General features: G+C 37.0%; 1 protein-coding gene across 3 annotated transcripts in view; it reads right to left on the bottom strand.

Annotated features, from left to right (window-relative positions):
* The window catches only part of BPI (bactericidal permeability increasing protein), a 404,793-nt gene that overhangs the window by 77,240 nt on the left and 313,637 nt on the right, over window positions 1–13,916 (bottom strand). For all 3 annotated transcript variants that reach the window (XM_053718972.1, XM_053718811.1, XM_053718892.1), the window contains one exon: window positions 1,963–2,074. In XM_053718972.1, the coding sequence (XP_053574947.1) occupies window positions 1,963–2,060 (98 nt within the window). In that variant the 5' untranslated portion in view covers window positions 2,061–2,074. The remainder of the gene's footprint in view (window positions 1–1,962; window positions 2,075–13,916) is intronic.

Raw genomic sequence — 13,916 nt, 5'->3', positions numbered from 1 at the left:
AACGACCGAGGACGTGCAGGGTACGTCCTCTAAAAAAATACCCTTAACGACCAAGGACGTACCCTGCACGTCCTCGGTCTGAAAAGCAGCTGGAAGCGATCCTGCTCGCTTCCAGCTGCTTTCCGGTTATTGCAGTGATGCCTCGATATTGAGCATCCTGCAATAACCTTTAGTAGCCATCCAATGCAGAGAGAGACACTCTGTGGCCCTCTCTGCACCGGACATCCATGGCTTTCATCGTTGGTGGGTGGGAGCCTGCAGGCTCGCCAGAAACAGCAGTTATGAAGCAGTGGTCACAAAGACCGCTGCTCCATAACCTGTCCGCCTGCTCTAAGCAGGCGGACAGACATCGCCGGAATTCAACCCGATTGAGTACGATCGGGTTGATTGACACCCCCCTGCTGGCGGCCGATTGGTTGCGAGTCTGCAGGGGGCGGCGTTGCACCAGCAACTCTTGTGAGCTGCCGTTGCAATGCTGAATACAGAGAGCGTATTGCTCTCCGCATTCAGCGAGGTCTTGCGGACCTGACCCGCACTATTGGATCAGGTCCGCAAGACCTTTGTTAAATAGAGGCCATTGATTCAAATGTTTCTACTTCGAATATTGCATAATTTGAATATTACATTTAAAGAGAGCATTAGACATACTATAAACGAGTGTTAGCATGTTGTAAGAACATTCAAAATTCAAAACACACTAACAAATGTTTTAAAATTTGTTTCATTTTTCGTATGTTGCAAAACATTCACCCATCCCTTATCCTAAGTGTTCAATAATACATGATTTTAAAAAATAGTGATCTGAAATTTGGAATCACAGTGGAACAAACTGGTCTATACAGTATTTGAGCAGACATTTTTGACTTTGCCTTAAAGGGTCATGAAACCTAAAAATGTTCTTGCATGATTAAGAAAGAGTATGTAATTATACAATTTACTTCTATTATCAAATGTTCTGTTGATATAGGGCCTGATTACAAGTGGGTCGCTAAAAATCACTTTTGCAAAAGCGATATTTGCGCTCCACTGAGTAATACAAGCGCACGCAAATGTGAGCTTTTATAGTCTCCAATTGGAGCCTTGTTCTCATGCTGTCAGACACGGCATGAGAACCTAGCACAGCGAAGGGGGTAAGTAGCGCAGCGATGACAGCTAATTTTTAAATATATATGTATTTATGTGTTAATATAAGTATATATACATATTAATAAATACATATATACATATATAAGCATATACATATATTATTTACAGGGAACACACAATTCCCATAGACCGCAATGTAAAGGCACTTTTCAGTGCCGTTTTTTTCTACCACCCCACACCCGCCAACTTTAGCTCCATATATGCTTTTTGCAGTTATTTTAATAATAAATAAAGATGCTACTAGCTTTATATTTTAATAAAATATATTACACTTAAGTTTGGGGGCAGTTGGGGGACATTTATAAAATAAACCAGAGATCTGATCTCTGGTTAATTGTATAAGCGCTACCGAGTTTGGGGTAGCAATAACCAGCCATTTATAATGGCTAGTTATTAATAGCGCACTTGCAAATTTGCCCGTTTGTGGGCGCAAGATAAATTAGCAGTCCACTTGTAATATAGCCCATAATTTGTTGAAAACCAGGAGGTAAGCTCAGAAACATGCAGTTCTCTGCAGCTCTTAATGGCAAGTTTTGCAAGACTGTAATACATTTGCAAGAGCACTAGATGGCAGCACTTTTTCCTCCCATGTGGTCCTCCAGACATATGCATGCAAGTATCTCCAAGAGAACGAAGCAAATTTCATAACAGAAGTAAACTAGAAACTATTTTAAAATTGTTTGCTCTGTCACAAAAGAAAAAATTGGGGTTTCATATCCCTTTAATCATGAGTACCAAATTGAGACTACATCTGTGCATTTCTCTTTTTCTTATAAATTCTTCTATGTAACGTCAACAACAGCTGCATCGTCTCACCTGCTGAAACTGTACTTCACTTTCCCAATATGTGTGTGAGTTGAACCGGAGAAATCAGGGATATGAATTTTAGAAAGCTCCTTCTGCAGGACGCTCATCCCTTCCTGGCGAGCTATGGGAAGGTAAAGCAAGAAATATTTCAATAAAATACAACATGCTGACTATGGAATTCATCTAGAGCTTGGTTTTGGCTGAGAACAATGCCCGAACCTCCACTGGCATTGTCAGTGCACTTTTACAGTTAACCCAGTACTAAATGACTTTTCTTCAGGGAAGCCCAAAATCTTTACCTCCCAAAAACAATACAACATTGTCATAGTTAATCTCCTGACTTTGTAATCCAAAAACCAAATGCACACGATTAATGGCAAACAAAATTTGCAATTTCAGGGGTTTTACAATTACTTCATGAGTTGAAGGGTCTGTAGGTTAATTGATTCCTTTTAACAGTATGCAGTGATGCTAATTGGTAATGTGTGCAATTAATCTGTTGTGCTCTAAAATCATAGAGATATGTGTGTGAGTCTTTTAAAGGGATTTGAACAGGGGCATTATCAGTATTGTAGGAATGTTTGTTTGATGAGTTATTGATTTGACTAACTTGTATTAGTGTAAAAGTGCTTATTATTATTTTTTTTAACTTGTATTCATTAAGTAGGTAGTGTATGTATAGTTTAAAGTGAATGTAAATTTTGATGCTAAATTCAATTAAAAACAGGGGCACTTTAATTCATCAAATTTTACATTTCACTCCTGTTGTGAAAAAAAAAAACGTACCTTTTAATCTTGACAGCAGCTCCAGCTTCCTCCGGTCATCGCAATCCATTTCTGATGTCAGAAATGATGGATAGGTCATCCTCCAATCACGGCTTCCCCCCCCCGGGGGAATCAGTGTCTGATTCAACGCCGTGATTGGAAGAAGCTTTGCAACGGGTGGAGGAAGCTGGAGCTGCTGTGAAGATTAAAAGGTACTTTTTTTTCACAACAGGAGTGAAATGTAAATTTTGATGAATTAAAGTGCCCCTGTTTTTAATCAAATTTTTAAAAACCGGGCACTTTAGCATCAAAATTTACATTCACTTTAAGTAGTATTGCTTATAATGTCTTTCAGTGCGGTGGTGGTAATAAGTATGTAACATGTTTTATGTATGTAACAAGTATTGTGGAACTCGATAAGCTGAAAAAGTTTGTCTGTGGGTTTATCAAGTCATTTTAGCTTTGGAATTTAATAGTGGAAAATGGCCCCATAATGTGTCATTAAAGGGACATAAAACCCAATTTCTTTCTTTCTGATAGTGAATACAATTTTAAAAAAAGTTTCCAGTTTACTTCTATTATCAAATTTGCTTCTTTCTCATGTTATTGTTTTTTAATGAAACACTAGGTAGGTAGTGTGCACATGCATGAAGCACTACATGACAATAAATAGTGCTGCCATCTAGTAGTCTTGCAAATGTATAACATTGTTGAAAAATTGTTGCCATATAGTGCTGCAGACACGTGCTTGCATCTCTGCTTTTCAACAAATGGTAACAATAAAACAAAGAAAATTTAATAATAGTAAAATTGGAAAGTTGTTTAAAATTGTATGCTCTATCTGAATCATGAAATCATTTTTTGTGGTTTAATGTCCCTTTAAGTATTCAGAATTTGCATTGTGATCAAAATAACAGGACTGGCACCAAGCCTGGATTGGCCTACCAGGACACCAGGAGAATTCCCAGTGGGCCGGAGCAACTGGGGTTGGAAGCTACAATTTAAGGGGCTGGTGCTGCTGATGAGGCTATGCAGCTTTTTTCGCCTCTATTCTTTTTTCCTCTAAATTATATAAGTATTAAAGGGATATGAAACAAAAAAAACTTTCATAATTCAGATACAACATGCAATTTTTTTTTTTTTTTTTTTTTTTTTTAATTTATATCCAGCAAGAAAACATAATAATCAAAGAAAGAAGGAACATAGATATTAAAAAAAGAAAACAGGACTTTTTTAACCCATACCTTGGGTGTAACAGTTATGCATATAATATGTATATAATTAACATTCAACTATGAGTTCTGAATGCACATCAACTCTTTAAGTAAAAAATTATTCTAATAAGCATAGTGTATACAACATCGTTAACAACATCAGCAATAAATGAAATTACACCCCATTTGGAGTACGATACACTTGTTTAGTGTGTAGAGGTCAAAAAAGAAAAAAAAAAATTACCCAAAAGATAAAATATGTTTCTTTATACTTTGTACCTTGTTGAGTTTTTAATTTTACACAGACATTACTACAGGATAGACATAAAAAGACACAACACCATAAAACAAAACAAGAACTTAAAAAAAAAAAATTTAAAAAAAAAGAGGGGGAATAAGGGTGGGGTGGGGAGGGAAAAGAAAGGGTAAAGGAGGAAGAGAACCAGTCACCACCTCCCTAACAAGACTAGTTCAAAATTGAGTAAAGGATATATCAGATATTCAATTTCGGTAGGAGAAAAAGCTTTTATGAATGCTGACCATTTGAGAAAAAACCTGACAATGTCAACGTCGTTGTCAACATTAATATTATGTTGTTCAAGAATGCATTGTTTTTTTAAACAACTTTTAATTTCTGATATGCTGGGGACCGTGCGCATTTTCCATTTTTTAAAAATGAGATATCTGACAGCCAATATAGTTATATTAATACGTTTGACATTAAGTTGTTTATCTTCTGGTTTGAGGAAAAGAAAAACTATATGTCTGTCTAGCAGATTTAAAGAGGAGAGCTTTAATACTTTACAAAGCCAGAATTGCACTTTACACCATACTTTCTAAATTTTTGGGCAGGTCCATAGCATGTGCAGAAGATTTGCAGAAGGAAACAAACATTTGGGACAAACGGTGAAGTTCGTTTTCCCACATCTAATTCCCTTTTCTGGTGTGAAATATGTCATGTGTAGCAGCTTCAAGTGAGATTCTCTCCATGTAGCAGACATAGTTGTCCGAGCAACCTCTTGAATTGAAAGAGAAGGTATTTTAGAATCTACTTCTTGAGATAACGATATGGCCCAGCTAGCAGAAATTTTATCAAGAATAATTGTGCCTCTGTCGGACACAAGAATCAGATAACATGGAGAAATTGACATAAATCCATTTTTAGCCAAGATAAACCAGTTCTCCATATGTCCTAATGACCAGTTCCAGCCATACTCATTAACCAACTTCGTAACTTAATGTCTGGCTTGAAGATAGGCAAAAAAGTTTCTCTGCGGAATATTAAATTCCAGTCTAAGAGCATCAAATGATTTCACACATCTTTTTTCTATGTCAAGCATCTGAAGGGTGTTGACAAGCCCTTGAGCCTTCCACTTTGAAAAAATTAAAGATGGTATTCCAGATTGAAATTGTGGATTCCCCAAAAAAGTTAAGTATCTCGATACCCGATGTTCTATTCCTAGCAAATTGCATATCTTTTTCCAAGCTAAGATTATATTATATATAGATCTATATCTTTTAATTTGAGGTGGGATATAAATAGTATCCAAATGAATAAGCGCAGTCGGTGAAAGAGGGTACAAGATACTACTCTCTAGATCATTATTTGTGACATAGTTACGGTAAAATAACCAATCCGCCAGAATACGTATTAAAAAAACATAATTATATGCTCTTAGATCAGGTAAAGCCAAGCCTCCGGATCCTATTGGCAGAGAGAGTTTTGCAAGTGAGCAACATGCAATTTTAAACAACTTTCTAATTTATTAATATTATTAATTTATTTTCATTCTCATGGTACCTTTTGTTGTAAAGCAGGGATGTATGCTTAGGAGCTGGCCCATTTCTAGAGCACTATATGGCAGCAGCTTAGCAAGATTTTTACCCATTTGCAAGAGCACTAGATGGCAGCCATGTAGTGCTCCAGATGCCTACCTAGGTATCTCTTCAACACAGAATACCATGAGACTGAAGCAAATTTGATAATAGAAGTAAATTGGAAACTTTTATAAAATGGTCTGCTCTGTTTGAAAAGAAAAGTTTTGGGTTTCATATCTCTTTAACCCCTTGAGTGCTAATTATGGCTCTGAGCTGTCACAGAGTTTCCCACTCTGGTGCTAATGACGTCTCAGAGCTGTCACTAGCACTCTCCCAACTTGAGGGAGATCTGGGGGCTCCCACCCGCTCCTACCCCAGCGATCAGTGCTGCATAATGAAAGCCATCACCGGGGCTTTCGTTTTGCGTGGTGACGTCACGCTCAATAAACGTGATGACGTCACCGCGCAACTTTATTTCACATTAACAATGTTAAATATAGGAGCAGGGGGCATGCTGCTTAGAAGCCTGTATCTCAGGCATCTAAGCAGCTACAGACCCCCAAGACCCACCGTTGGAAAGGTAATCGCCTAACCTTTCCAACGGAATAAGTCTTGGGGATCTGAAATAAATAATAAAAGTAAAAAAAAAATATTTTTAAAAATATTAAATAAAAGACCCTTTAAGAAAACCTTAGCACCCAGGTGGGAAAGTTCTTAGCACTCAAATGGTTAAGGTCACATATCTCATTCTAAGCTTTAATTCCTAGACCATGTACCATTCTAGTAGCCCTCCTTTGAATGATTTCTGTTGTTGAGTGACATAATGTGTTGAGTGTCTTCTCCAGATCACTCTTTGAATTATCATTTCCGCACTGTGAAAGTGTCATGGATGAAATTGGTTTGTAGGATGCCTATACAACAACATTCTGGCAATTGTTTTTATTACAAACTAATATAATTTATTTTTGGGGGAAAAAATATTCGGGGAAAGATATATCGCACCAATTGAGTGCATTCTACAGACTCAACCAGAAATAGGGTTGGTCTTTACGTTTTTCCAGGGTTGTTTTTATTCTCAGTCCGGCCTGGCACATGTTAATTATAGGGCCATTTGTCACTGCAACAATAATATAAAAATTGATGTTCAAAACCCATGAAAATGGATGATTGTGAACATTCAAAACAGCTCACCTGCAGCCATTTACAGGAAGATAATTACAAAATAATAGACTATGATCAACCCCCATATTAAAAAAAACATGACTGTTCCCAGTATATGATACAAAGTTTTTAAAAGGACATGATACTAAAAAAATGTATTTGGCAGTAAAGATGCCGACTTCTGTGTGAGGAAATAAGACTAAAGCAGAATTTATTTTTCAAAACAGTTTATATTATTAAGAGTGTTCCAATAGAATGGTATGTTCTTACCACTCGAAACAATTTAGTTTTTTGTAGAGTAAGACAGAAGAAATCTGTGTTCTGAACGTAAAACATGAGGCAATCTGATATGCTTCAGATAACTGGATATAGCCATGGGAAAAGCATCTGTGAGCTGCTGTAGGCCTCACCCCTCCAGTTACCTACCACAGCTTTAGAAACAAATGGATAAAAGATTTGTAGAATCTCTCCATGACTATATAGCACTTCTTTTAAATGATGTCCATTATATTCAGGGTAGATTTGACTTATATCAAATCAATTTAAATCACTAGTTAGTAAAACTCGATTTCAATCATGATTTTATACATAAACTTTAATTATTTTAATAACTTTTCAGATTATAGGGCCGCTTTATCAAGAGCCGAATGGCCCCTGATGCTCCTCTTTCTGCGAGCCTTTAGGCTGCTTCTTAACTGGTCCACCACCTCTGAGAGGCGGACAGCAATCAACCCAATCGGATACGATCGGGTTGATTGACACCACTTGCTAGCGGCCAAATTGCAGGGAGCAGCATTGCACAAGCAGTTCACAAGAACTGCTTGTGCAATGTTAAATGCTTACAGCATATGCTGTCGGCATTCAGCAATGTCTGTCGGACATGATCCACTACAGCATATCATGTCGGACAGACATTGTTAAATCGGCCCCTATGTTTTCACTTATATCAGAGATTTATTGAGTTAGTTATAGACCACTAGAAATACATATACTGTGTATCTATGTGAATCAGGAAAGTTTTTTTTATTGTCCCTTTAAGTAAAAACATTATAGGTTTCACTTTCATTTTTACTCCTTTCCTCTTTCTCCTTACACTTAGGTCCTTGTGCAGATCTATCCCACTTCAAACAATTTCCTATTCATTTAGTTTCTTGAAACCTAGTAAAGGGTTGATTCTGTGTACACAGATTTGCAGAGGAACAATAGCATTTCAGCGTTAGTAAAGTCAAAATTAAACTTTCATCATTCACATAGAACATACAATTTTAAACAAGTTTACAATCTAATTTGATTCATTCTCTTGGTATCCTTTTATTGAAAAGTACACCCTTGGTTGGCTCAGGAGCAGCAATGCACTAATTGGAGCTAGCTGGTGTAGGTGGCTACATATATATGCCTCTTGCCATTGGCTCATCCAAAGTGTTCAGCTAACTCCCAGTAGAGATTTAAGCAAATTTGATAATAAAAGTTAATCACAAAATTGTATAAAATGGTATGCTCTATCTGAATAGTGTTGTAGGGGGGATGAGGTTTTAATCATTTTTTTCCTGTGAAGAAGAGGCATGTTAATTCTATAGACACAAATTCACAGTTTTGAGAAATACAAAACCAAGAATATGCGATAATATCTTCTAGATAGAAATAATGCCCAATATAGGGCCAGATTACGTAGCGTGCTTATTTATTTTTTTCGATTGAGCGCTCAAAGTATAAAAATTAGTGCTGCCGGATTATCATCTATATTACAAGTTGAAAGTAAAATGTTAGCGGGTGAGCAAAAGAATCAGGTTCGCTAACTTCAGGACTTTGGATATAGTAACCACGCGAATGCCTTCTACCCAAAGATATATATATATACAGTATATACATTGGAGCCCTTTCCATATTTGTCATATGCTATATTTCTTTTTTAACCCTTTTAAAATCTTTATATCAATATTTAAATATTTTATTTTATTATATATATATATATATATATATATATATATATATATATATATATATATACGAAATTTGGCGGCGATTTACAAATAAATAATAATAATAATAATATATATGTGTGTAATAGTGTATTTTAATATGTTTTTGATGTGTTTTGTGCAGATTTTTTTTAACCCTTACACTTCACGTCAGGTCTCAAGTCACGCTAAATATTCTAGAGCAGTATTGGCTTTTGCTCGATAATATGAGCTCTATTTAGCATGGCCGTGATATCCATTCAAAGTATAGGTTGAGTTAGAGCGATGACGGCCACACTAACCCTTCTCTGGTAAATGTGATTTTCCATGGACTTGTAATTAAGTTGCGTACTAAAGTTAGTGAGGTCCAGCGTTATTACTTATCGTGGCCTGCACTATCATTAGTGCACCACTTGGCCCATAATCTTACATAAACCTCTGGGAGCGCATGACATTGTGAATGGATTAAAGGAATTAAAGGGCCATTATACACTCATTTTTTCTTTGCATAAATGTTTTGTAGATGATCTATTTATAAAGCCCATAAAGTTTGTTTTTAAAATAAATGTATAATTTTGCTTATTTTTAAATAACATTGCTCTGATTTTCAGACTCCTAACCAAGCCCAAAGTTTTATTTGAATACCGTCAGCTCCCTTCTCCAGCTTGCTCCTGTTTGTGTAAAGGGTCTTTTCATACGCAAAAGAAGGGGGAGGGGGGGAGGGTCTTATTTGCCTCTTGCAGTGGGCTTTCCAGCTACCTTTTCAACAGAGCCAAACTGACAGCTTCTAAGTAAGTTTTTAAACAGTTTTATACTGGATTTTTATATCAGTATCTGTGCATCTTATTCTTTATAGTAGTGTCTATTACATGCAGTTATATGAAAATGAGTGTATACTGTCCTTTTAATTTACCAAAAAACGTAAACATTACAGCCATAAATATACAGCCTCATGCTACATAATTAAAAACTAATCCTTATTTCAGGATGAACCTTTGAATTATAATGTATCTTAAATAGAAATTATGTTTAGATTTTTCCTCAAAAAACATTTTATTATTTAAATAAAAAATTGATTTAAATAAAAAAAAACAGATTTGTTTCATTTTTTTTAAATCATTGATTTTTATCCACCCTCAATATTTTTGTTTTCAGTTTAGTTTTCACTTTGTAAGCGTTACAGTGTTTGTGGACTTTGTCCTATTTTTAATGTGCTGATAAGCAGCCACCAACATCTTAATTTACTGCATCGGCACCAAATTCCTACAAACAGATTTTCTGCTGATATATTTTTTCTAATGCTGCCAAGTAATTTTATATTCTACTTCTGTCCTAAATATAATATACCTCTAATTAGTGACCGAACATTCACAATTTCCAACAGACCCATAACTAATATTGCTGAATTAGCTAAACGAACATGAACTTACTTTTTTTTATTTCATGATTCAGACAGCGTACAATTTTAAGAAATTTCCCAATTTACTTACTGTATCACATTTACTTAGTTCTCTTGGTATCCTTTGTTGCAGTTATGAAAAAATGCTTTTCTCAGTCTTAAACATTATGCAAACTGGAGTCCTATAGTGCTCAAAAGCAATCTTGCAAAACTGATGCCATAAAGCTCTCCAGACACGTGCACATTACCTACCTAGGTATTTTTTTCAACAAAGAATACCATGAGAACATAGACAATTTTATATTAGAAGTAAACTGAAAACTTTATTAAAATTGTATGCCCTATCTGAGTCATGAACAAAAATGTTTTTGTTTCATGTAACTGCTGAGCCACTTCCACCCCTGTGCTGAGCTTTTTTGGAGTTTTAGGTGCTGCTCACATATTTTAGTTAATCTTTAGTGAGAAATAGGGATGGGTGAAGTGGTGAAAGTGCAGGTCGCTTGGTAGAATGAATATTTCTGTGCACATTTGTTTTGGACAATCAAATGTTGATAAGAATGAAAGAATGTGGGGGGGGGGTTACTGTTTAAAAAATTGTGCTTCAATTTTTTTCCCCTACTTATATTTCATGTGAAAGAGCAGGTGATTTCCTTTTGAAAAGGAGCTGAGATTTGTATGGTTTGAATACTTACCCCCACAATCCAGCTCCTTGTGAGCTGCTGGTGCAACGCCGCCCCCTGCAGATTCGTGGCCAACCGGCCGCCAGCAGGGGGGTGTCAATCAACCCGATCGTGCTCGATCCGGATGAATTGCAGCGATGTCTGTCCGCCTTCTCAGAGCAGGCTGACAGGTTATGTAGCAGCGGTCTTTAGAATATGCTGAGAAATGTCTACTGAAATATGAAATTTAAAGTGTGCTGTTTTCCTTATTGTAAAATTCCTTATTGTAAAATGAGTTTCCTGCTAACACTAGTGAGCTAAACTGGGGTGTCTCATGGGCATAGCTGAAAGTTCTCCACAAGGTTTGGTGTATTTTCTAAACATTTTCCCCTAGCAAATTTCCCAATTTTATATTACAAACTATAAGGAGGCAACAATGGCATTGCTAGGGGGCTGACTGGTGCTAGAACCCCGAATGATCTATCAAAAGCCCTCAGCGCACAACAGTCTGATCCTCTGTTCCCTCTAACTGTTAACACTTCATTTTAAGGCACTGCGCACATCTTAAACTGAATATCACACAGCTGAGGTTTGCTGAGATGGATGGTGGTGGGTGGGAAACTGTGAGCAAGTGCATATTATTTATTTTAATGTTGTACACACAGCTCCCATCAGTCTCATGCTCTACTTGGGAATGCCTACCTGCCCAGCCACTCCAGTCCTCAAAGTTTGTCTGGAGTTGACCACATATGGGGAGTGATAGTGGATGAGCGCTATGGTCACAAAATAGGAAAGACAGGTATGTTATAGATAAAAATATAATTTTGTCCTATAGTAAAAGACAAGGCCATTCAAGCTCACCTTTTATTTAAAAGTTCTAACTTCTCAAATGGACATTATAGTGGTTGAATTTAGCTTTGTCTTTGTATATGGAAAATGTCTGAAAGGGTTAAAAAATAAAAATAATAACTTACAACACAATTCTGTCTCCTTTGTGCTGCTGCTGTTTAGAAGGAAACTGTATTTATTTTTTTGACAAGAGACAGGCCACAGCTTGTTACAGGGATCTGAGCAATGTTTTGACACAATCTTAATAACCACACAATAAAAACTTTATATAATGGAGCCAATGCATTACGAAGTAGTTCATTCTTATTACACTTGTGACTGGCTGGGTTCCACAGACTGAATACTGATTAATTCTTCAGAATCTTGTGACAACACTGACTAGTTGGCAATGGCTATTATACAAACTATGATCCATTCCAGACTAATGTTAGCAGTTGCTCCCTTTTGATAAAACAAGCCTTTCCTTGTTTTGACTCTGATGTAAACTGCCTTAACAGCTATTTTCCTTCTATAGAAATCTATTTAATACCTCCCCCCCTCTCTCTCTCTCTCTTCCCCACTCTACCTTTCCCTCCCCCTACCGCTCTCTCTCTCTCTACCTGTCTCCCTCCCGTTCTACCTTTCTCTCTACATCTCCCCCCTCTCTCTCTACCTATCTCCCCCTCTCTATTTCCCTTTCCCTCTTTCCCTAGCCCTCTATCTCTTTCCCTCTCCCCCTTTCTCTCTTTTACTCTCTCTCTCTCCCTTTCTCTTTCTCTCCCTCCCTCTCTCATGTGCGATTCTTAGAGTGTGTGATGAGTTGGGCATAAGGTGTGGTTCTGGTGGGATTTTGGGAGGGGTTAATGTCAATAAATTGGGGCAAAGCATCAAATATACCCTTGGGCTAAAGCCCTTGCCTTTTTGCCACCTAGCAACACCTCTTGGTGGTGAGATGAGAGAAACACACGTGTACAAAAATCGAGGCAATTGTAAAATATTATATGTTAAAACAGGGTAATAAGATTTGTATTTGCTGTAGTATTTACTTTTTAAATTGCACCCCTGCTTACTGTTACACTTATTTCTTCAATATTTAAAAACTAACATTTTATTCTCCAATCAGCAGCACTAGTTACACAGCAGGGTCATGTGACTAGCGCTGTTAATTGGATGAGCATCAGTTTACCCTTGGGACCAGCCAGAAGTGCTCTGTGGGTTCTGAATAGTACATCTTCTATGTGTTCAACCCTATTGCAGGGTACCTAGTCTTAAAATGACATGCTCTACTGAATTAGCTATTAACTATAATGTTTTTTTAAGGATGCAGTTAATTTGTCATGGGGCATCCAGAAGATAGGGGTTTATATATGGTGGGTACTGTAAAAGGGTTTCTTTTGATAGGTGTTAAGGCAGATATGGCCTAATTTGTAGCAGATAGGTGGCCCAGGGCTGATAAAAGTTGTCAGGCTAGGGTTACCAGCAGTTGGGTGCTTAGTTTCATAATGGTTAATGCAGTGGTGGGAAGAGGTGAAGATTATGCTTAATTTTTGTTGGGGTTTTCCAAGATGTAATAAGGGAGATGGGGCAGTCAGGGTTAACTTGTTGTGAGTGGACATTAAGGTAGGGGTTAATGGTGTTGTTGGGCCCTAGGGCAGTAGAGGTTAAAGTGATGGGGTAAAGTTGCAGTTACAATTTACTTGTGGTGGAGGTGTCTAGTTAACTAGCAGTGAAGGTCTGAGAGGTAGGGGTAACATTATAGTGGAGTTCCAAAGTGGGAGTCTAAGCCGTAAGGGTAATGCTATGGGGGTGCATTTAAGATTAACTTTTGTTGCTATCAGGGAAGGTTTGTAAAGCTGTTGCAAAGAGGTTTTTTTACATTCCATAGAAGTAATGAGAGCTGTTCTCAACACTGTGCTGCTGCTAAGCGGTTTAGGTTAACCAGTTTTCCACCTATAATTTAAATGAGATATAACTGGAACTCCGGGGCGGCCTCTAGCCTCAAACATCATTTATTGCACATTTATAGTATTCTTGACCCCCTGTTGCTCTTGCTTGGATTTAAAATGCTGCAACAATTAAAACCTGCTTTTGACAACATCTTGGCACAGAAAATAACATAATTGTTTTTTTTATCAATGACCTGTTAAGCAAACTTTCAAGA

Source organism: Bombina bombina, chromosome 1 (assembly GCF_027579735.1).
Source record: "Bombina bombina isolate aBomBom1 chromosome 1, aBomBom1.pri, whole genome shotgun sequence".
Taxonomy (NCBI): domain Eukaryota; kingdom Metazoa; phylum Chordata; class Amphibia; order Anura; family Bombinatoridae; genus Bombina; species Bombina bombina.
Note: the sequence above shows the minus strand (reverse complement) of the source record. Positions and strands in the feature narration are given on the sequence as shown.